The sequence below is a fragment of the Papaver somniferum genome, chromosome 3, assembly GCF_003573695.1.
Source record: "Papaver somniferum cultivar HN1 chromosome 3, ASM357369v1, whole genome shotgun sequence".
Taxonomy (NCBI): Eukaryota; Viridiplantae; Streptophyta; class Magnoliopsida; order Ranunculales; family Papaveraceae; genus Papaver; species Papaver somniferum.
In genome coordinates, this window is record NC_039360.1 from 32,513,194 (window position 1) to 32,538,176 (window position 24,983).

Here is a 24,983-nt window from a genome sequence, read left to right on the forward strand (position 1 = left end):
GTTAAGTAGAAAGAGAAGAATCTTTTCACCTTAAAGATTGTTTTTTTTCTTTCACAATTTTTAATTGATTGGGATATTTTTTCTTTTTTTCACTGGTGATTGTTATGGAAAAGGCTTAACACACGAATTTTACTCTTGTTTTTCCTTTTGAGTTGTGGCATGCTATGTATGCCATGGCAGCATGATACAATGATGTAGTGCAAGATATGGCAGAATCCTACTTGGAAGGAAGGGATCCACGAAAAAATATCCGTTAGTTATGTATGAATATTTTCCTATTTGTTATTTTGTTAGGAAATAAGAGATATCTTGCAAGTATTGGCATGATACTATATTTAGTAGGATTTCCTCTTTATTAGCATTAATCATAAGAGATATTGACATATTCCATAAGAGCAACTGCAGTGGTGCGATCAAAACCAAAGATCAAAGATCAAAAAAAAGACCAAAGTTTGGGTTTAGTCCGTGTTGTGACGCAACGGTACATGATTAAAATTTCGTCAGGCGGACTTTAAAAGTCCGCCCCATTTTTTTTCGTAAAATTTCATCAGGCGGACTTTAAAAGTCCGCCCCATTTTTTATAAATTTCATCAGGCGGACTTTAAAAGTCCGCCCCATTAAAATTTCATCCATTCTTCGTAACTTTCTCATTCTTTTTTTTTTATTTAATTTGAATTTTCATCGGGCGTAATTTAAATCTCCGCCCGTTAACAAGCGTACTTTAAATTTACGCCCAGCAACAAGCGTACTTTAAATTTACGCCCGACTATATTAGAATTTGGGATTTGGTCGCGACCATATTTGGTCTGGAATTTGATCTTTGGTTGGGATTTGATCTTTACTCCGTCCCACTGTGTTACGATCTCATCCCAAATTTTTGGTTATACTCGTCCACTGTGGATGCTCTAAGGCTTATATATGGCCACGTCTGTAAAGAAGAAAGGGCAGATTTTGAACAAAAGAAAACTCTTCCTTTGAAAAGTTTTATACATTGTGTGATTTCTAGTACTAACATTCTACACCATACGCCCACTCAAGAAAAAATAGGAAGTGTGATTTGATCTAGACGTTGAATGTTATGGGATCATGGATTAAGAGCCTTTTAATTTAGACGCTCAATATTATGGATTAAGGGCCTTTATCTGATTTATATATCTCCATATCTAAAATAAGATTTGGTAGGTGATTTTTAATTAGCCGGAAAGTTTCGTACTTGAATATTGTCGGAAAAAAGATCACCTTGAATCTGGACTGTAAAATAATTGTTACGGTAGCTCATTCGAAGATATAATCATATTGGGATATTAGAGAAAAAAAAACAATTTCTCAAAATAATATTAATATCTTACTCTTTTCGCGTTAATATATTTTTCATTGAAAATCCTTCTCTTTTAATGATAGCTCTTGTATATACCACAGCAAATCTGAACTGATTACATGGTATCTATCACACAAAACCCGAAGGACTTGTGAATTTATGAAAGTGGTCCGGAAGAATTTAATCGGTAAAATTGGAAAGTGAGATTGAAATCGGAACAACCAACCAAGAAGGGCGGAGATTTCATATGCTAATTGCTAGGCCGCAGGGTGTGCAAGTTTAGCGTGTTGGTTGACAAAAGTCGAGAAAGTTTGTCACATGGAGCTGCTGCACCCTTTGGCGTTTTTACAGTTCACGTGTCGCCCCTTTACTTAAAGCTCACAGAACTTGCTCTAGTTTAATCATAGATTTAAGATTAAGTAAATAAATCATAGTAGATTAAGAGATTATCTTATCTTTTGGATCGATTAGAGCATCCACAATCACGATCATAATTAGGGACTATACCCAAATTTGGTCAGGATTGGAAGCGTAGTGGAACAGACTATAAGCATATTTGGTCTGGATTTTTAGGGTTTGAGACTAAAACTAGTCGTCAACCCAGACCAAACCCAAGTATAGTGGGACGAAGATATAATGAGCGTATGGTTTAAGCGTAAGTATAAGGGCCGCTTGACAGTGGGGCGTTTATTAAAAGGGCGCTTGAGATGGGGCGGTGATATAAAGGGCGCTTGATTGAGGCGAGAGTATTATCAGCGCCTGATTGGGGCGAGAGTATTATTAGCGCCTCACATCAAGCGCATATACTATCACCGCCCAACATATACAATAATTACTCCCCCAACAAGACGTTTGCTATAAGTCCGCCTGCTGATCGGGCGTAGTATTTCATTTCCGTCTGCTGATTGGGCGTAGTCTTTCATTTCCGTCTGTTGCCAGGCGTTAGTAATACTCACGCCCAACACCAGGCGTTCAAAATACATTCGTCCCATACATACGCCCACAATACCAACGCCTGACCATTGTACGCTCATTGTATATCCGTTCCATTTCATACGTTGTTATTTTGTTCGCCTGACTAAATTTTAGTCTTTCACCACTACGCTTGACCTCTGAAAATGCCAAATAAATTTAGCTTTTGGTATGGCGTTTGGTCTTTAGTCCCGTTTATGATTGTGGTTGCTCTTAGAGATTATTTAACAAGTGTCGATATTTGTTTTGACAGAAAATTACAAGTGTTGAGGTGCGTAATAAGACTCCGTTACAAGTTTCCAACTTTCTGGTTGGCATTACGTACATAAATACGATGTTGTAATGTAGTATGACAAAAGCAGGAAAGTTCACTGCTGTGCAGAGGTTTTCACCTTTAACTTTTACTAGGTTGACACCCTGGTTAGTAAGTTCGCGAATCATTTGCGAATTTTTCCGTATCACGAATTTTACCGTCTCATTCGCGTACGTTTGCAACTCCGAACTCAAGTCGCGTATTATGTGGCATTCCCGGATTATTCGCGAATCGTTCACGAATTTTACGTATCCCGAATCCCGAATGATACGTCCGCTTAATTCACCATAAATTCTTTAGCTTTTACGTTTTCAAAGGTCCCACTTTTTGGGCTTTACTGCCTCCCGAGTATACACCACCCAATATTAGACGTTGTTTTAATTTTTATGAAACAAAAATGATTGAAGAGATTTGAATGTGAAGGTGAGAGAGATCTCAGACTTACTAACCAAGCATCTAAACCACTATACCACGTCCTCTTGGATGATTAATGTTGTATATATTATTAATATCATCATATTAAGTTTATTTTTTTTTTAAATAACTCACACATATGTATAAAAATTGGTCTATGACCTTATAAATACAAATTATTTAGTATGTATAGATACCGAATTTTCAGAGCCGAACTCACATTTATAAATCGAATTATACACGTACGTATGTCGTTCCGAATTACTGACGAATCATGTCTCGTTGACAGAATTTTGGACCGATTCTGGGTTTTACAAAACCGTATAATACTCGTACGTTTGCCGTTCCGTACGTTTGCCGAATCCCGAATTGCTAACTAGGGTCGACACCAATTACGATCTGGAGATTCTCAACTGCGAGGATGGTGAATACTTTTCTAGTTGAATGTACATGGTACACTGCTACACCAGACAGAGAGTGTACGGTTAAGTTGCCCGTTAGCTGTTGAATGTACATGGTACACTGAAATACCCTTTCGCCTATATGGCACCCAGGAAGTGCTTCAATTTCTTCGGAAGTAAAAAATGTTTTGCCAAATTGAGTGAAAACAATTTGCTTCGTAAAAAAAAAAATATCTTTTGTGCTTATATATGGGATAAGAAATTTGAAGCTAATTTTTTTGGTGACATGTTCCTTATATAAAACTCTATATTCCTACCAAAAATGGAAGTATTCCGAAATACGAAACTTCACCATCCACAAATTTTAGTTTCAACCGTTAATATTCAACGGCTGATATTCAAAATCGTAGATGGTGTCTTTATACATCTCGGAATGCTCTCATTTTTTGTTGGAACGTATAGACTTATAAGAAGAACATGTCACCAAAAAATTAGTTTCAAATTGAATGTTAACCCTTCAAATATTTGGGAATGGCTCTTGGAGCCAGCAGGAAACAAACAAGCATATGGGAAGGGATTGTAGATAAATTTCAATCCAAGCTTGCAAAATAGAAAAGAAGATTTCTATCAAAAGCGGGAAGGATTGAATTAATCAATAGTGCTCTTGCAAGCTTTCCAGTTTACTTCATATGTCTCAGTGAGATGCCAGTTTCTATAGAAAAGAGAATGATCAGGTGTATGAGATATTTCTTATGGGGTGCCTCATCAGAAAAAAGAAAAATAAGTTGGATTGGTTGGGAGAGAGCAAGCAAACCAAAGAAACTTAGGGGTTTGGGTATAAGGAATCTAAGAGCAGCCAACAAAGCACTAATTGCTAAATGGAGTTGGAGATACACTCAAGAAAAAGAGGCCCTGTGGAGAAAAATAGTTCAACACAAAACTGATACTGATAAAGATGATTTGTTTCCCAAAAACTACAATTCAACTTATGGGAAGGGATTCTGGAGAGGAATTGAACAAGGAAAAGGTTTGGTTCATTGGAATGCTGAGGTACAAATAGGTGATGGCAAAGACACAAAGTTTTGGTTAGATCCCTGGAAATCTCAAACTCCTTTTTATATCATTCACAAAAAAAGTTTTCAAGGCTGCAACTAAGAAAGATTCAAAGGTTGCAAAAATGATCTCAAATGGTTCATGGAACTTTCAAATTTCTCAACAACTTAATGAAGAAGTCAAAGCAGAAATTACAAATCTCTTAAGTTTGTTAAGAGATCCTCCCTTGTTATGGATGAATCAGATTCAGTCAGCTATAATCTTGCTTCTAGTTACACATCTCAAGAAGGTTATAATTGGCTTATGAAGCAACAGGGGGGTAATGGTCCAGATTTCAAGCAGGTTTGGAATAAAAAGGTACCACCTAAGGCTCAACTACTAGTATGGTTAGCAATTCAAAATGCCATTCCAATTATTGATAATCTCAAATAAGAGGGAGTGAAATTCAAGAAACCAGTTGCTGCTTCTGCAAAGTTGATGAAGATGTGAACCACTCTTTGCTTCATTGTAATTTCTCCAAAAGCATATGAGAGCATTTTTCCCACTCTCTTGATCCAAGTTGGGGGCACAAATCTGAGTTCAAAGATCAAATCCAACAGTGGCACACTAGCAATTGCAAAGATCTGGCAAAAAAGATTTAGTACATTCTTCCATTTGCGATTAGTTGGGCATTATGGAACGAAAGAAACAGGAGAGTGATGGCAAAGAAAAGAGGCTGGAATAAGGACATAATGATTATTGAAATAAAAAGACTAATATTTCAGCGGGGGAGCTTCACTATTGGTTCAAAAATATCAGCTTTAATGATTTGATACGCAATTGGAATGTCGTTCTTTATAATGCCTAAATCTCGGTTTGATATCGAGAACCAAGTTATGATCCTGTAATTTTACTACTTTGCGGTTTGTCTTTCTTCTTTTAATAAAATTTTAATCCTGCCTTTCAAAAAAAAACTACCAGATTTCTATGAGTTCAATAATTATTATTATCTGATTTTGAGACTGATGAAATAATTAGATAATTACTGTTTTACTCGTGGTTGTAAATTTTTTGGGCGTTGAATTGTTTTTCTTTCTTTTTTTTTTTTTTTTTTTTTGATGCAAACATCTTCTTGTATTATTAAGGAAAGTAGGATTATATGTGGCTTAGACTAACATGATTTCTATCATTCATGGATGCTTCGGGAATGTTACAACGATAATCAAAAGATTTTTTTGGGCGTTGAACTTATTACTTCATATGGTCTCCGATAGATTAACCATAAACCAGCAAAATCTGGATTAGACTGTTAAATACATGAAGAAGTATTTTACCAAGAAAAAAGACAAAAACATTTAGATATGGACGATCTAGGATCTCGAAATACCGATTATTATTATTTTTCACTGAATCCACCAACCTTATTTGTACATTATCTAGTTGAAAAGAAATAAAATGTGAATTGATGGTTTTGAATAAGGACATTGGACATGAAATCTTGGGAAGACAAAGAAGGCTAATAGTTAATGACAACAGATAACATGTTCACCACCATACTTCGGAATTAAGTGTCTTATTTCTTTTTTCCTTGCTCCTAGATCTGGTTTAAATCCGTGTGCATTACTTCAGCATTTTTTTTGTTTTTACATATCGCGTGTCTTTTTCCTTCCTACGTTAACAATTCGCTTGCATACGGCCGATAGCGAGGAAGATATTTTTAATGCTCATAACCTAAAAGTAAATTTAGTGATTTCGCTATGGTCATTTTCGGCATGGGTTTTGGTTTTATATGAACAGTGCTTCTATTGCTTTATCAATGGAAAAGGAAAATATACACATAATGACAGATTACCTAACCAGGAAGACTACGTGCTGAGAGCATCCACAGTGGGCGAGTATAACCAAAAATTTGGGATGAGATCGTAACGCAGTGGGACGGAGTAAAGATTAAATCCCAGCCAAAGATCAAATCCCAGATCATATTTGGTCGCGACCAAATACCAAATCCTAATATAGTCGGGCGTAAATTTAAAGTACGCTTGTTGCTGGGCGGACACCCAACCATCCGCCCGTTCACTTACTCATCAGGCGGGCACCAAACCATCCGCCCCATTCAAAATGAAATTCATCAGGCGGACACCCAATCATCCGTCCGTTCACATTTCGTCAGGCGGACACCAAACCATCCGCCCCATTCAAAATGAAATTCATCAGGCGGACACCCAACCATCCGCCCGTTCACTTACTCATCAGGCGGACACCAAACCATCCGCCCCATTCAAATTTCGGGCGTAAACCAATTTTACGCCCCATTCAAGCGTACACCAAATTTACGCCCGTTTTCGTGCGGTGATTAATTTTACGCGCGACCAAATTTGGTCTTCTCCCCATAACGTCACAGTACAGATTAAACTCATATTTAGTCTTTTTTTTTTGTCTTTGATCTTTGAGTTTAGTCGTACCATTGCAGTCGCTCGGAATTATTATTATTCTTATATCATGATTAGACGTGAGAGGCGTTAACGGAAAGTAGTAAAAAGGGAACCGTTTGTTGGTTTGCACTTTGCAATGACTTTTCATTTCAATGGCAAAGCCAGTTGACTCTTATGACTATGTTTATAATTAACTTGTATATGCCGAGAATAATGACCCAGCATTTTACTCCTTCCATTAATAGGTAGAAATCAAGAAGTGTTGATATCTCCAAGTAGTGTGATTTAATTATGTAGAATTTTGCTGTTTATAAGTTTTTTTTTTTTTTTTTTTTTATGAATTATATCTTCGTTACTCGCTCCGTTTCAAAATAATAGACGGAATTTATGTGCAATTTACACGTGAAACCAACATATTATTTTAAAACGGATTGAGTGGTTTTATGATCATGTTTTACTTGTTTCCTTAAATTATTGTGTGTCAACCTAAAATAGTATTTGTAAAGTAGATATAAGATTGCAAACCTAATGGTAAAGAATTAAAATCACGTTCACATCATAGAATTGTATCTTTCTTTTCTTGTGTATACAAGAACCGTAAGCAAAATCTTTGAAGGGATCAAGTCCGTCCCATCAAGGTGGAACCATCACCAGGAAAAATGTCAGAGTTATGGCTCTCACTAGGAACATAGATTTTACAAGCCAAAGCAAAATGGAAGGCATTAAGATTTTGAGTTTTATGAACAACTCTTAGGTATCAAAGCACAACAAAAACGAACACTAAAGAGTTCTCCTCATATATATGGTAGTTGTTATAGTAGCTAGTACTTCTCTTAAATCTTCAGTGAACTGTATTTTGTATAGAGGAGGGTGAATCTGAGTGTGGTTGTCATTTCCTCAACTTTTATTTTCATGTTTATGTGTTGCATCTCTTTGGCCCAACTGAAAGCTAGATTTGTCCCTGTGACTACTCGTTTTCCCGTAGTCTACGTAATGTATACAGCTCAGAGGATCTGATGCTAAGTAGTATCGATACCTCTGTTGAACTGATAATGCTAAGTAATAAAAGATATTCAAGATCACAATAATAACGAAGAACACAAATATAATGTAAAAGCTTCTAAGTTATCATGAGACATAAGAGATTACGTGGTTCGACATTTGTCTACGTCCATGGGATAATGAGTGATTGTTTTGTATTAAGTTATGGTGGTTACAAGAGATCTTAAATGCTTCCCAAAGTAATAGAGAGAACTCAAGTTGAACTAATACTTAAGTTCTAAACATTAAAAAGGTATAAGCTTAAGACCAGATCTTCTCTCCTATCTATTGAATGCCCTTAGTTTGTTGGTGAGACTTGGTATTTATAGCCCCTTCTGCTCCAGATATATCTTTGTTGTCTATGAGTCCATCGTTTGCTGATATACCTTTCGTACTAATGGTACCTTCTTCCATCGCATGCTTTCTCCAGTCGCATTCCTCCACCTCAGCTGACCCACGTTCCTTCGGGAACTACCCAACCCTAGTACAGGTTGTACCTTCGTTCACCGCCAACTTCTGTCAATCGGGTTCTGCCACGCCTTCTCCCTCCACGTGCCTTGACTCATGCGTGTAGATAAGAGATTTGTGCATTTAATGCTGATTGGATGCGTCATCTACCTCTGTCCCTTCGCCAGCTGCCTCTTTATATACTAGAATTTTACTCTTCTCATCTCAACCGTCGAGGCCTCCTTTCTTGGGGCGAGATAAAGTAGATCTGCGGAGGTATCATTTGCTACTTAGATTTCTCTTTCCAGCGAAGGCTACACAGTTGAATTCGTTGGCGGCCACTAAGATCGTGACACGTGCTCCATAGAATATCGGTATTCACAGTTTGCCCCTTTTCTTTCATATTCTACCGTTTGGTAGATGTAGAAGAAAGCTTCTGTTATGCCGCCATTTTTTGCACGCACCGATTGGGTGGTCCCTACATGACCTTTCATGCAATAACTTCTCCTTGAATTTCGGGACATCCAAATTATTGAATTCTCCAGCCGCCTATAAGAGGGGAACAAAGAGAAGGAATTTTTTATTAATTCCCTTTCTTCTTCTTCGAACTGTCGCTCTCTATCTATTTCATTGAGATTCCTCTCCTGCTGCTAACTGCTCATTCTTTCTTTTGATTCTTCGAGTGCTTTGGCTCCACAGTTGATTGTACAAGTAAGTGATACTCGCCTTTTTGATTTTCTTCATGCTCGGCTTTGTGTCTCTTTCTTTGATTAGGGGATTACTGATGTTGATGTTATACTTGAATGTGAGAACTTTTGTTCTTTTTTACTTGCTCGTACTATATGGGAACTTGAGTTTTGTTCCATTTTGACCTTTGATGGTGATTTCGTCGTGATTGTTCTTTGTCGGAAACTTCGACCATGTGATTAATGGTACTTGATCTTGCCCCATGATGTGTTTAAACTGTCCCCTTAGATTGGTTAAGTAAAACCCATGCCCAAAGTACATCAGTTTTTTCCCCTAATTTGCTTTTGAATGAGCTGCACTTTTCCTCTGTTATTTGTTGATGGAGAAGTTCTTCCTGTTGATGTTAGGAATTATGAGGTTCCCGAAGAAGCCTACACGCAAGGGTCCGAAGATGTCTTCGTCGACTGATCCTCCTCCGTGAATGGATCATCCTGATGCTTCGCCATCCCTTCCTCCTGAGGACTCTGAGGCGTCTGCTGGGACTGAGGTGGATACGGTGCCTGAGGATGTTATGGACCCTGATGTTGAAGGATTTGTTATCGGGGATCTTCCACCTCCTCATCCTAATTATGAATTGCTAAGGCTGATACTTCGTGACAAGGATAACTACTCCCATCTGACTTTAGATGAGATTGCTAAGTCTTTTCGTCTTCACAAATTTGATATTTCTTTTGTCAACGGCCCTAATGTTCTCACCGAGTCTCTTATTCGAGATTTTCCTTACGATGAGAATAATCTTCTGATTAGTGTTGGCCAATTGGCCGCAGGTATGCTCCTTCCCTTGTTTAGTAGAAATGATCCTTTCTACTACGACGTCTTGTCTACCAGGGATGACCCGGCAAATAAGACTCAGGTCCGAGGAGTCATGCAGTATACTAGTAATTACTGGCGTGCCCGTCGTGAGAGTTGGTATCGTAGCAAGGGAAAGACTACTTTGAAGTCTTATGACCCCTTTGCTGAAGAGAGATCTAAGAAGGAAGATTATACCTCCGCCAACTTCAATGCTACATATGCCGATGCCATTCAGAAAAGTAACCTTCTTCCTTGGAGTGTTGGCCCTCGTCGTATTCATGTTACTGCTAGGCAGATTGGGGAGGGTAACAACCTTCACTTGCTGGAGGAGATTGATAAGACTGGTTTGAATACCATCCCTTATTCTACTAGGCTACCTTTGCCGAAGTCTGACTGCATCCGTTTTGATCATGATGATCGTTGGGATCGTAGTCCTCTTCGTGTAGTTGGTCCTTGGGTATATGGTTTCACCATCACAGATCCCATTGTCCCTCGTTCAGCTCGTTCTTTGCCCGAGAAGTATGATGGGTATCGGCCTTGGATTTTTAATCCTGTTGCTTCTCATGAGGTATCTTTGCTTTTAATATCTTCGTCTGCTTTGATATCTTTGTATGCTTATGTGTCTTTGGCTGCTTAGGCGCCAAGTTGTTTTTCTGATGGTTTTCGTTTGCAGTCTTCCCCTGCTTCTTCTGCTGGGATTGCTCCAGGCTCTGATGGTAACTCTGTAGCCACAAGGACTAGGAAGAGGAAGGCTTTGGTAGAAACGCATGCGGAGGTAAGGATCATTATCATACCTTTGTGTTTGTGAGTTCCTTAGTGCCTTGCCCCTGATTCTTAGCTGACGCATGTGTTTCTTTATAGTCTTCCAAGAGGAAGGATAAATTGAAGACTATTATTGATCTTGATGCTTTGGATGAGGATCCAAAGGCTGCTGACGAGGTGCCAAGTGACGAAGACATGGAGGATATCGAGGATACTGGCCTCGGTCCTCATTTGGATGATATTGAGGAGGATTTTTCCAAAGATAACCCTAGTCCCGTCCGAGCTACCTCAGTTGAGGGTGAGAACCTTCTTGTTGGTACTGGTGCTAAGTTGGTCGAGCCCGTTAGCGTTCAAGCCCCCGCTCCTACACTGTCTTTGAAGATGCCTTCGTTTTCTGCTCCTAGCAAAGCTTTTCCCGCTATTTCTGCCACTGCTGGAGCTGCGGTTGTGGCTTCTAAGAGTCTCCCCTCGTCTCCTGCTACCTCTCTTTAATCGAGTGGTTCGTTTGCTAATGTTGTTATCCCTACGGTGAGGGCTGGTAGCTCAGATTCGCATCCGAAGAAGAAGGTTGTGATTTCACTAGCTAGCTTCTCCTTCAATGCTGCTCCTGCTTCACTAGGGAGTGCTTAGTCTATCTCTACTACCCCTGTTAGCAAAGCTATTGAACCCCCACCTTCGTCACCAGACTGGACCGTATTGGGTAATCTTCCTTCTTCCGGTGACATGGATCTGGGCGGTTCTCAAGCTCTTCCTTCTATTCCTAGCTCATCCACCATGTCGTCTCTTCGTTGTGGTGAGGGTTCAGCAGTTCTGACCCATGTTCGTGCTCAAATGAATGAGGGAGTTGCTGCTGAATATAGCCAGGGTAAGCTATCAGAGAGCATGACCTTAGGTAGTTATGATGACGTTATTCTTGAAGCCATCTTGCGGGACTACAAGGGTCCCTTTTCTGTCGGAGTTAATCATCATCATCTTGGTAGTTCTTTCGAGATAGCTTCGCAGCTGGATGTGTTATCTGCCTAGTAACGTGCAGCTAAAGACTTGTTCTTTGGCCCTGATTATCTTCGCTCCAGTCAGAGCTTTGGTGAGATCCGCAGGGGTAGCGTTCAAGAGATGGAGGCTTTCATGGATACCTACGTCAATTTCCTCCCTCGTCTTTCAGCATTCTCGGTCAGTGGCTATTACCTTATTGATTTTCTTCTTAGTTTGATCCTTCGTCTACTCATACATTCCTTCGTTTGCATCTTTGCAAGCAGATCGATGTTGTCTACACCTTATTCAAGGTTTATAGAGCTAAGTGTACTCATTTGAGTGCCCTGTTGGCACGTGCTCGTCAAGAACATGCGCTTGCTATTGCACATCGGCCATCGTCAAATGATGTTACTTCTGTTGCTAAGATATCTTCGTTGGAGGATGATCTGAGGAAGACTCAGAGGTCTCTGGAATCTTGTTTATTGGCTCTCTAGAGGGCTAATAATACTTCTAAAGTGACTGGGGATGGTCGCAAAGCCGCTGATACTGCCTTAGCCGCTGAGTCCTCAAAAGCCATAGGTTTGTTTCTTCTTCTCCTTAGCTTTTTCTTTATTTTTGGTTGCATAGTCCTGAGACATCCTTCGTCTGCCATCCGGTAACTCTAGTGAACTTAGATATCTCCAAGATCAAGTGGCCAAGTTAACCTCCAATGTTTGGTATTATCAAAAGAAATCTGATAGGCTAATGACATAACCGTCCATAATGAAGCCCAATTTTCCCTCGAGTCTTCCCATAATGCTGATTTGGTGATATAGATGGCTTTGCTTCGTAAGGAGTGTGACGAAGCCCTTAGCTGGAAAGAGAGTCTCATTTTAAAGTAAAAGGAGAATATTTCCTTAGACAAGAAACGTCTCTCAGCTAAAGAAATTATTCGCAAGAAGTATCATGCCGATTTTGAAGATGCTTGCGCTAAGGTTATTGCGGATCGTAACGTCTTAACTTCTGAGGTCTGTTCTCTTAAGAACAAAATTGTCGATGCCATCTCTGTTCCTTCTTCCATGTCTCATGCATCCTTAGTAAAAAGGTTTGAAGAGTTAGAGAGTGTGTACCAAGTTTTATCCTCTGAGAATGCTTCGCTCCGGATAGATGTTGATGATATCCGGACGGAAAGGGATGCCCTTGTGGGAGATCTCGATGTGGCTGAGGTGGATCTTGTTGAGGCTCAACATAGTTTAGAAGAATCCCTTAGCCACGCCGGAGGTATCTTAGGATATTTTTTTTTCCGTAGCATTTTTGTGTCTTCCACTGCTTTTTCTTGTTGTTGATACCCTTCGTATCCGCAGATCTCCAGGAGCAGTTGGTGGGTGCAAATTCCAAGATTAGCCGCCTTGAGGGTCAGATATCTGCGTTGGAGATATCTCGCCAGTTTGATGCTGCTGTTAAGTCTAAAGTCGGGGAACTTCAGCAAGCTAATGATCAGCTTAGTGCTCAGATTATGGAGCTCCGTCAGAAATTGGCTTCGGACCTAGAGGCCCAGGCTTCAGAGATGAAGATGCAATTTGAGAGTTCTGCCATTGATTAGATCAATGATGCTTTTACGGAGGCCGAGCCCCAGGCTGAGGGAGTTGTCTTTCCCCGTCTTCCTTACCCATGATCGTGTTACGCTGGCTTTGTTTCCAACTGAACTTCTTTGTTGTATTATACCCCACGTGAGGGGCCTTTGCTGTCTCCTTTCCTTGAAACAACTCTTTGTTACGTTTTGAAACTTTGTCATCTACAACTTTTAATACATGTTAGTCGTATTTTGGTAACACAATTATGGTACCTTCATTATTATATGTATATATGTAGACGTGTTGTGTCTAATCATTTGCACATTCGAGTCATCACAAGGTGCTAAGGTATGTTTAACCTTTCGGTGGAACATTCATCATCCTACCCAAGTATCCTTTGGCCAAAAGGTACCGTGGTGGCGAGGGCTCCTACATAGGAAATAATTTTCCTGTAACCCTACTCGTTCATCGCGATGGCTGCTTTACTTGACAAGGTATCTCTCTTTGTGGGATATATTGCTTATTATTTGCCTTTTAGTGGGACTCATTTGCCCTTAGGATCCGAGATTGACATATGCGCAGTTATTTCGTGCCTTGCCTCATCGTCAATTCTGACGGAGGGTGTCTATTCTAACCCAATTTGTATTAAATCAACATGTACTTTTTCTTAGAAAAAAGTTTCTTTTATTGATTAGTTAGGTTTATAATACCTTTGATCAGGGATAAAACATGATGGGTCATTGCCCCTTCCCTTCTTCTCCTGAGTGATCATCATTTACTTACGGGTAGTATTTCTTTAGGTACATTGCATTCCAAGGGTGTTGCAATAGTTCTTCTTTGAGGTTCCTTAGGTAGTATGAACCCTTCCCGGAAATATCGTGTATGATGTAGGGTTCGTCCCATGTCGGAGCTAATTTTTCCCACTCTTTCTTCCTTTGATATGGTGGTATTTGACGTAGTACGTACTCTTCAACCACAAAGTTTCTAGGAATTACCCGTTTGTTGTATTCACGAGCCAGCCTTCGTTGATAGTTCACCATCCTTTGAAAATCCACTTCCCGCCTTTCTTCAAGGTCATCAAGCTTTTCTAGCATAAGATCCGTTGTCAGGTTCTTTTCCCATGCCTCTGTTTTCGTTGTTGGTAGTATTATCTCTGCTGGAATGACTGCTTCGGCTCCGTAGGTTAACAAGAATGGAGTTTCTCCCGTGACCGTCCTTATCGTAGTTCGGTAGGCCCATATGACATTGTGCAGCTTCTCGCATCGTCTTTTCATGTATTCCCTAGCTTCTTTTTTTAAGTTCATTGCTATCGTCTTGTTAGTGGCCTCCGCTTTTCCATTTCTATTAGGATATATTGGAGTAGACTTGTTTTTCTAAATGTTGAATGTGTTAAACAACATGTCTATGTTCTTTCCTTCCAACTGCTTGCCATTGTCAGAGACTATGGCGGCTGGTATTCCGAACCTGCAGATAATTTGCTCAAACAAGAATTTAAAGACATCTGTGTCCCTAATTCTTGCCAAATCCCTTGGTTCCACCCATTTAGTGAAGTAATCCGTGGCCACGATAAGGTACCTTCTTTTCGATGTCCCCTCTATCAAGGGTCCCACAATGTCAACTCCCTATTTGACGAATGGTCATGGGCTGATGACCGAGTTAAGCTCCGTTGCTGGTGCTTTAATCTTCCTGGCAAAGCGTTGGAATCTTTTGCAACGCCTTGCTATGTTCTTTGCATCTTCGTCCATGCTTAACCAATAGTATCCTTGCATTTTTCTTTGATCGCCAAATACCTTCTTCCACTATGATTGCCAGCTTCTCCGCGTATATCATGCAGTATTCTTCGACCTTCGGTTTGTGAGAGGTACCGCATCAGAGGTTCAAGAAATGACCTTCTATACAGTATTCCATCTCGTATGTTGTACATTGCTGCCTTTGATTCGAGTTTTCGAGTTTCTTTGACATCTGCAGGGAGGGTACCTTTGTCAAGGTACTGGTGAATTGGAATTCTCCAATCGTCTTCTGCTTCGTCTTCGTTGCTTCCGTCTGACATGGATTGATCTTCGTCAGCCTCGTCGGCTTCGCTATCTGGTTCTTTCATTCCTTCGTCTTCTTTCTCTTTCTCTGCTTCTCTCATGGACCTGGTCTGGACGGCCAGGGTTCCCTCAACTGCTGAGGTTAGTCCTTCTATCGAAGGTTCATAAATTCCCCAATTTGGACAGAGTGGTATTTTTGTCCCTCAGCATTGATGATATAAATGCTAAGGCATCTGCGTGTATGTTGTCTTTCCGGCAGAATGCCTGAATGTGACTCTTTTGATCTTTGATGCATGCTCATGTGCTAGCTTTAGGTACGAAGATAGTATTGGATCCAGAGTTTGGTATTTGAGTTTTATTTGTCTAATGACCAATTGTGAGTCACTAGTCAAACGAGCATCCGATAATCCCAGCTCTTGTGCTAAGCGTAGACCATGTATGACTGCCTCATACTCCGTGATGTTGTTAGTATATTGTTCGAATTCTAACCTGAATGCATAGATGAGTCGGTCTCCGGTAGGGGTTGTTATCACAATCCCTATGCCTTCTCCTTCTCCATTTGAGGAGCCCTCTACGAAGATTTCCCACCTTCGTGAATTTTGCGGTTCCAAGAGGTCTTCTGGTTCCAGCTTTTCTTCCTCCATTCCTGGGATGTCATCTATCTCTGCTTAGTCATTCAGAGGTAGGTCCGTTAAGAAGTCTGATAAGATTTGTGACTTCTCCGCTTTCCTGGTTTCGAATATTATGTGAAATTGTTTGATCATGGCATTCCATTTTGCCACTCTTCCAATTTTCTCCGTGTTGTCGAGGATTTGACTTATTTGAGCTTTTGTGAAAACTCGAATGGTGTGCGCATCGAAAAATATCCTTAGTTTATGTGTTGCCACTACTAAGGAATATATTAGTTGATCCACCTTGGTGTAATTACGCTCCGCTGAACTGAGTGTCTTTATGATGTAGTACACGGGCTTTTTTCCCTGCCCTTGGTCTCGTACAAACACTGTGCTCACAGCGTAGCTTGTTGCTGCTAGGTATAGGGTGATTATCTCACCTGGCTCCGGTTTCTGCAGGATGGGTACTAATGCCAAGTACTCTTTGATTTTGTGAAAAGCTTGTTCGCATTCCTCGGTCCATGTAAACCTGTTTCCTTTCCTTAGCGTATCAAAAAATTCTTTGCATTTATCTGATGATCTTGATATGAATCTTCCCATGGAAGCTAAAATTTCATTTAGCTTTTGTACTCCTTTTAGAGTCTGTGGAGATGACATCTCCATTATTTATTTGACCCTTTCGGGGTCTATTTAGATTCCTCGCTTAGTCGCCAGATATCCCAGGAATTTTCCTGAGGTAACTCTGAACGTGCATTTCTCCGGGTTCATTTTCATGTGGAAGTTCCTCATGGCTGCAAATATCTCCCTTTGGTCTGAGAGATGGTTTTTTGCTTCTTTGCTCTTGACGAGCATGTCGTCTATGTAGACCTCCAGTATTTTGCCTATCCATGGCTTGAAGATTTTGTATACTAATGGTTGATATGTTGCCTCCGCGTTCTTTAGTCGAAAAGGCATCCTTGTATAGCAATACAGGCCTCGTGGGGTAAAGAATGCAGTATGCTCCTGATCTTCTTCCGCGAGGACTATTTGGTTGTATCCTAAGTATCCATCCATGAAAGATAGTCTTTGGTGGCATTCGTTTGCGTTGACCAGCTGGTCAATATTGGGCAGTGGGTAGCTGTCTTTGGGGCACACTTTGTTGAGATTGCTAAAGTCTATGCAAATGCGCACGCCTCCGTTCTTCTTAGGAACAATGACCATTTTGGATATCCACGTGGGATATTTGACTTCTCGTACGAATCCAACTGTAAGTAGCTTTTGCAACTCTTTTTCTACCTCGTCGTGGTATATGTCTACCACTTTACGTATGCATTGCTTGAACGGTGGTACTTCCGGTCTGAGCCGAAGGTGGTGTGAGACCAAATTTGGATCAATTCCTGGCATGTCCTCCAATTGACCATGCAAAGACGTCTGCTTATTCTTTTAGTAACCTTTGTAGTTGCACCTCCTCTTCCTCTTCAAGCAAAGTTCCGATGTTGAGCATCTTTGGTTTTGCCTCCGTCCCGATGTTGATTTTCTTTGTTGGTTCTATTATGGAGCAGATTTGTTGCTGAGGTCGTTAAGGAGTGATTTTATGTAATTGTCATTTGGCAGGGACATCTGCGCCTGGAGTGGCGGAGGTGCTTGTATCCGGTGCTGAGAAGGCTTTGGGTACTAAGGAGGCTACGTCTTGTACTTCCTTGGTGTTTGCTTTGCGTCTATTTCTTTCGTGATGTTCAGCAGCAGTTCTTTCTTCGTTGAGTCTAATTTCGGATAGATTGCATAGCCTTGCGTCTTGATGTTCACCTTTGATTTCCATTTCACCCATAGGTGTGGGAAAGCGTAGGTATTGGTGATATGTCGAAGTTGTTCCTCGCAATCTATGGACCCATAGCCTGCCCATGATGACATTGTAGGGTGAAGATGCTTCCACTATGCAGAATCATGTATTGGTTACTAACGGTTCTGCATGTACCTGCAAGACAATTTCTCCTTTTGGTATAGATACTGCTCCATTGAAACCGTATATTGCGCAAGTGGAGGAATCCATTTGCTCCGCTGTCAAACCCATGCGTAGGTAGGGTTCGTAAAATAGCACATTTAACGAACTTCCCCCATCAACGAGGACCTTTGTAACATTCCATCCGTGTATTGGAAAAGTGATTACTAATGGATCATTGTGCATTTCAACCTCTTGGTTAGCGTCCTTTGTTGAGAAAGTTAATGGCCTGGCCATCCACTCATCCCAAGTGCTAGAAGGTGTCCCACTTAGCTTGAACACCTCATGGGATTCTATCTTCTTTCTATTTCGAGCTAACTCGAGGATATCTTCGAGCATTTATTCTTGGCCTCCGTTGGAGAAGGTGATCATGTTGATGTATTTGTCGTCCTGAGGTAGTTCTACCATTTTCTTTGGGTTCTCCTCAGTTTCCGCAGGTTGTATCTGTACGTACTCCATGAATTTTCCTTCGTCGATGAATCTTTGGATCACATTGCGTAAGTGGTAGCACGTATCAATTATATTCCCATAGTATTGGTGGTATGCACAATACTCCTTGGCCTCCTTCGTTTTTTCTGGTTGCTTTCCCCTAGTATTAGGGTAAGGAAAGCCTGGATTTGCTCCCTCCTTGCTTAGGATGTGAGAGAAAATTGTGTTTAGATTCGTGTAGATTTTATCCACAAATTCTTCTCTTCCTTTGCCTTTTTTTCCGTCTCCGTATTTGGATCGTTTGTCTCGAGAGCTAGTTCTGCCCCCGGCTTCATTTTGTCGCTTAGGTACCTCCGGAATTGGTTCCAGAGAGGTAGTTCGCTGCGAAGCTGTTGTCGTCTTTGCTTGTTCCCTGGGGTTGTCCTTCTGGATTTCTTCTAGTCTGATGTAGAGGTCTTGGACAACCCTGAGCTCGCCTTCGGAATCGAGGGATCTGTTGTGAAGCTCCACGAAGATGGCTGAGGTTCTATCAAGTCCGTACTTATAGCAGTTAATGATAATTTCTGGATTGACTTTCCCGATTTCTTGGCATGTTTGCCACATGTCTGTGTACTGCATCAATGTCTCCCGGGGTCCGATAGATAAAGAAAATATCCTATCTAATCCTGCCTTTGTTGATTTGTTGTACATGTATGTCTCCAAAAACACCGTAGACAATTGCTCGAAGGAGTCAATTGAATTCGCTGGTAAGTTGTCATACCAGGCTAGTGTTGATCCCGTCAAGCTTGCAGGGAAGTACTGATGAGTGCCAAATAATGTATATATTTATCCCTTTTTGTTGGCATTTAACTCATCTTTTGTGCATTAATTCTACATTTTATCCCATATTCTGTATTTTCATTGTTTTCAAGAATAAATATTTTTCTTACTTAATTTTGCATTTTTAGGTAATAAATAAAGTTTGGATGAATAGCAGAGCGGAAAAGAGCAGAAAAGTAGTGAAAAGCCGGGAGGAATTACACAAGGAAGCCGCGAAGAATGTTGTGCACAAGACCAAAAGGCTAGAAATGGGCTCAAGAAGGAAGAATTGTTCTTAAAGAAGATATGGGCTTGGCATACCCAAGGCCCAAAACCCTTACCCAAACCCATTTTCTATATCCATACCCGCCTCCATTCTGAGCCGTTAGATCGGATCCATCTCATCATCCAATAGTCGCTTCTTCATCGTTCATCAAAATCTGAAGTCCCTGCAAAACACCATAGTACCTAAATTCCAAGCCTTCAGATTAGATCACATTTAGATCCTACGGTCGCTTCTTTGCCTGCGCATCAAACCTCGATACTTCCGCTTAACACTACAACACCTAACTCCATCTGGTGTCGTCAATTTTGTTGTATCTCATAATCCAACGGTCGCCACATACCTCTCCATCGTAGCCGTTCAATTCAATCTATATGGGATCATCCAACGCTCTTTACCTGCTGATCATCAAAGTTCGCTACACCCGCTCAACACCCTAGCAACCGAACCCTTATACCCCAAAACAAACAGCCCCTAACCCATTCTTCTCTCGAGCTCTTCTTCCCCTTCTTCCCAAAAATTTGCAGAGCTCTGCAACTCCATCACCTCCACCAGCTACACCTTCTTCTCGAACCACACCACCACCACAACCACCCGACAACACCTCAAACCCATCTCCCTAGCCTAGTTATTTTCCCCATCTCACAACCAACAAAACCCTAGGTTTTGGGGTGAGTAAAATAACTCGAACTAGGGAACAATTAGAGCAGCAGAGGCGTCAATTGAAGCATGAGAGAGGAGCAGGAAGGTCAGAAGAAGCATGGGTCGAGTCCATTTGCATCAGAGGGTGAGTTAATTTTATAATTTTATCGAAACCCTAATACTGCTGATTTGGGGATTTTCAATTTAGGGTTTGTAGAAATTTAGGGTTTTGTAACAAACTATAAATTGATGTTATGGGTGTTGTAGAAATGATCTCTGGGCTAGCCAGTGAACAATATTTTCAATCAATTTTCATTTTCTAATTTCCATTTTAGCAACAGTTGATTGTGTGTAACCTGTGTGCATGTTGTATCTTAATTTAGCTTGTTTGATGAATGTTGTTGTTATACTCATGTCTAGCATGAGCTAATTCACTGCAACTAAGGCTCTGATGAAGCCTAGTGCACTGTTAGATGATGCATGGTTAGGATAGTTTTCTTGATGCCTGTTTTGCTTGAGCAATGGGAAGTACTCAGTGCTCTGGCATGCCTGTGATTGATTGTGCTGTCAAAAGACAGTCAATGCTAGGGGCATATCAGTGAGCAAGCTGATTTTCCTCCCATTCTAGATGTATGCATAGGATTTTCAACTCAACCTAGATTGCATTGCTTGATTAGGGAACAAGGTGGATTCAATTGCCTTAGTAACTTCACACAGTTCTGTATCTTTTTCCTTTTCTGTCACTGTTGCTCAATACCTTTGCCTTAGGTTGCTGCCTTTGTTTCACTACCACTGTTACCTTGCCTTGCTCACTGCCATAATGCTTTGCACCCATTGATAGCTTAGGATAATTTCTTGTATGCTCCCTCTCCCTGTGGACTAACCCCTACTCATCCCTATACTATAAAACTTGGCCTTGTATACTTGCAAGTTTTGTGTGCAACCCCATATCCACACCAAGTTTTTGGCGCCGCTGCCGGGGAGTGGTGCTGCCATCTGCTGATTTACTTTGCTGTCTTTCACCTACCATTGCATCTCTGTCAAGATCATTGCATGCCATTCATTCCTGCCCTGCAATCATTGCACAAGATCATTGCAGAGTTGTCTGATATCATTGCACCCTTGTTCACTTGCAGGTGCCACTGAGTTGTTGCTGCTGTTGCTGCTGCTGCTGCTGTTGCTGCTGCTGGTGAACCAAGCCTGCTGCTGCCAAGCCAAAGCAACTGGGCTGCCAACTGAAGCTGCTGGGCTCTGCCTTCTACTGGTGGGCTTGTACTTCTCTGAACTGGGCTTCACCAACTTCAACTGAACTGGGCTTGCCAAGTGCTGCTGGGCTCTGCCTTCTTTTGTTGCTGGGCTCGTGGTCTTCTGTGAGCTGGGCTTCGTTGCTGCTGCTGCTGGGGACGATCCTAAAGCCCAACTGGGCTGTGCAACTAAAAGGGGACCAAAATCCTATTTTTGGGCTTCCCTCCAAAAATCAAGTGAGCCTAACCCATGAGTTAACCCACTTGGGCCTCATTTAAATTCAAATTCGGGCTTGTAATAATTAATTTAATTATTTAGTTGGGATTGTAATAATTTTTATTTTTCCTTTATTTTCTTTTTCTTTTTCTTTTTCTTTGGGATTGTAATTATTTTTTGTCTTTATTTTTCTTTTATTTTTTCTTTTTCTTTTTCATTTTCTTTTATGGGCTTGTCTTAATTATTATTATTGTTTTTATTTTCTTTTATGGGTTGTGCTAATTTATGCTAGGTTTAGTTCAAATTTTTTTTTTTCCAAAGCCCAATTTTAAACCAAAAACCAAAATCCCTTGTTAGTCCAACACCCATTCAAAACCAAATCTTCGTAACCCTTGTGGGCCAAATTGTTTCCGATTGCTCTGTCTAACCAACATATTAGTTGAGGTACCTACAAGGACATGATTGTGACCTATAGAGACCAAACAAACAGACTTGTTAGAATTAATCAAGACGAACCTATCGAAATTCTAAGTTCTGAGGGAGACAGTCCAGATCAACCAGAAACAATGGGAGAACCCCGTACCCTCAAGGATTATATGTACCCAACTAGAGCTAGTCAACCTTCTTGTATTGTGCTACCCGAGGCTAATGGCCATTATGAGCTGAAATCAATCACAATACAGATGCTTCCTATTTTTAGAGGTGTTGAGAATGAAAACCCGTACCACCACGTGAGAGAATTCGAGGAAATTTGTGGAACTCTGCGTTTCACTCAAATATCCGACGAAACCCTAAAGTTAAGGCTCTTTCCTTTCTCCCTGAAAGATAAGGCAAAGGCCTGGCTTTATGCTTTACAGCCTCAATCCATCATGACATGGGATGACCTCATAAAGGAGTTTTTCAAAAAGTTTTTCCCGAATCACAAGACTGCGACAATTCGTTAAAGTCTGAATAGCTTTGTGCAATTAGAGGGTGAGACCTTAGCTAGATACTTGGAGATATTCAATGAATTATTGCTCCAATGTCCCCATCATGGTTTTGAAAAATGGAGACTTGTGCAAATTTTGTATGAAGGTCTAGATGTGTCTACCCGAACAACGGTTGAGTCGATGTGTAATGGTCTATTCGTAGACAAAACTGCTGATGCGTCTTGGCACTTCTTGATTGAAGTAGCTGAAAAGACGCAACAGTGGGAATACATCCGTGAACCCAGAAAGACTACATCCGAAGCAAAGGCTTTTAGGATTGAAGCGGATTTCGAGGGAAGAGCAAACATGGCATCAATAGTTAGGAGATTAGAAGAGTTAGAACTACATAAAAATTCAAAACCTTCCACCACTACTCTCCGAGAACATGTCGCTTCGTCTGTTTGTGCGCTTGTAACGATCCCAACCATCAATTCCAAAATTGTCCCGATTTGCTTGCAGTCCAGGAATCTAGGCTTGAACAGGCACATGCCATGTTTCAAAAACCAGAGCATAACCCTATTCACAGACCTACAATCCAGGATGGAGAAACCACCCTAACTTTTCATGGTCAAAAGGACCCACTCAGGGAGGACCATCTCAACCCAATCAGAGCTATCAAAACAATCAGGGATATCAGAACAATCAAGGTTATCAACACCCGAGAAACCCTCAACAACAATCAAACTCTCAACAATCATATCCTCAACACAATACCGACAAGAGATTATCCACCCTAGAGGAAATGTTCCAGAGTTTGCAAAGTCAGAAAAATCTAGATCAAAAGATCAAATGTGATTGAGAGAGAAAAGGGTAAACTTCCGAGCCAACCCCAACAAAATCCAAAGAGGATATTTCAAACAGGCACAACATCCTGCACTGAAACCTCACCGATCAAGTCCATGCCATTACCACCCTCCGAAGTGGTAAAGTCATCGAGAACAACGTGGGCGAACCTAATGAATCTGATACAAATTCCACGCTGTCTCCACAACCCCAGAAAACCAAAGAATCTGAGCAAGTTGGAAAATCTGACAATTCTACTGCTGTGAATGTCCCTTTGCCAACTCATTCTCCTGTTGCCCCATTTCCTCAAAGATTGATCTATCAACAGAAAAGTACCCATTACAATGAGATGTTAGATCTGTTCAAGAGAGTCAACATCAACATTCCTTTTCTTGAAGCAATCAAGCAAATCCCTGCTTATGCCAAATTCCTCAAAGACTTGTGTACTCAAAAGCGCAAGCTCAATGTGCAAAAACGTGCTTTCTTAGCTGAGCAGGTGAGTTCCATCATTCTGAACAAAACTCCACCCAAGTTTAGGGATCCAGGATGTCCAACAATTTCTTGCACTATAGGAGAACACACGGTCAATAAAGCGTTATTAGACCTAGGTGCAAGTGTTAACCTACTGCCATATTCTGTTTATGAGCAGTTAGGTCTTGGGGAGTTGAAACCAACATCTATCACTCTACAACTGGCAGACCGATCTGTCAAGATTCCTCGTGGAGTGGTCGAAGACGTTTTGATCAAGGTTGACAAATTCTATTTTCCCGTAGACTTCATTGTCTTAGACACTCAACCTGTACAAAACCCAGACTGTCACATTCCTGTCATCTTAGGACGTCCTTTCTTGGCTACGTCCAACGCGATCATTAATTGTCGTAATGGAGTGTGTTGAAACTGTCTTTTGGTAACATGACGGTAGAATTGAATGTGTTCGATATTAGTCAACAACCTGTGAATCTTGATGATGATGATGTGCATGAAGTTAATATGATTGAAGGATTAATGCAAGATTCGTTGACTAACATTCTATCCGTCGACCCCTTTCAAGCATGTATGGAGAACTTTAACCTCAGATTCCTATGATGATGCATACTGTAGTGACGTCCTATCTCTGCTCGAATCTGTACCTCAAATGGACGTCACTGAAAGGAAATATGAAGTGGAACCACCCTTACTCTGATTCCAAGCTTATTCCATCCATTGTTGAGCCACCCAAGCTTGAATTGAAAACATTGCCTAGTACGTTGAAGTACGCATTCCTAGGTTCTTCTGATACTTTACCTGTCATTATTTCATCATGTTTAGACACGGAACAGGAAAGTAAGCTTTTAGAAGTACTTAAGGAACACAAAGAGGCCTTAGGATGGACCATCTCAGATCTCAAAGGAATTAGTCCCACCATTTGCATGCACCACATTAACCTTGAAGAGAATGCCAAACCATCTAGGGAAATGCAAAGGAGACTTAATCCTAACATGAGAGATGTAGTCAAAGGAGAGATCCTGAAACTACTTGATGCGGGTATCATATACCCAATTCCCGATAGCAAATGGGTTAGTCCCATTCAAGTTGTGCCTAAGAAGTCAGGCATTACTGTAGTTCAGAACGACAAGAATGAATTAGTCCCTACTCGTACAACCACAGGATGGCGAGTATGCATCGACTACAGGAAGTTGAACACAGTAACAAGGAAGGATCACTTCCCGCTCCCTTTCATTGACCAAATGCTAGAACGTGTGTCTGGACACAGTCACTACTGTTTTCTAGATGGCTTTTCCGGTTATAACCAAATTCACAT

General features: G+C 40.8%; 1 protein-coding gene across 1 annotated transcript; it reads right to left on the reverse strand.

Moving 5' to 3' along the window:
• Positions 1-13,238: 13,238 nt before the first annotated feature.
• Positions 13,239-15,330, reverse strand: LOC113359252. Its single transcript, XM_026602918.1, has 2 exons — positions 15,042-15,330; positions 13,239-13,417 (listed from the first exon to the last, which is right to left on the reverse strand). The coding sequence occupies exons 1-2, from the start codon at positions 15,328-15,330 to the stop codon at positions 13,239-13,241; spliced, it is 468 nt and encodes a 155-aa protein (XP_026458703.1).
• Between the last annotated feature and the right edge of the window lie 9,653 nt (positions 15,331-24,983).

Excerpts from the sequence above, each read along its gene's own strand:
- LOC113359252 (XM_026602918.1), bottom strand. The coding sequence starts at position 15,330 with ATGAGAGAAGCAGAGAAAGAGAAAGAAGACGAAGGAATGAAAGAACCA. Across the intron at positions 13,418-15,041 it reads GTACCTCTCACAAACCGAAG|ATGACAAAGTTTCAAAACGT; the intron begins GTCGAAGAATAC and ends TAAAAGTTGTAG.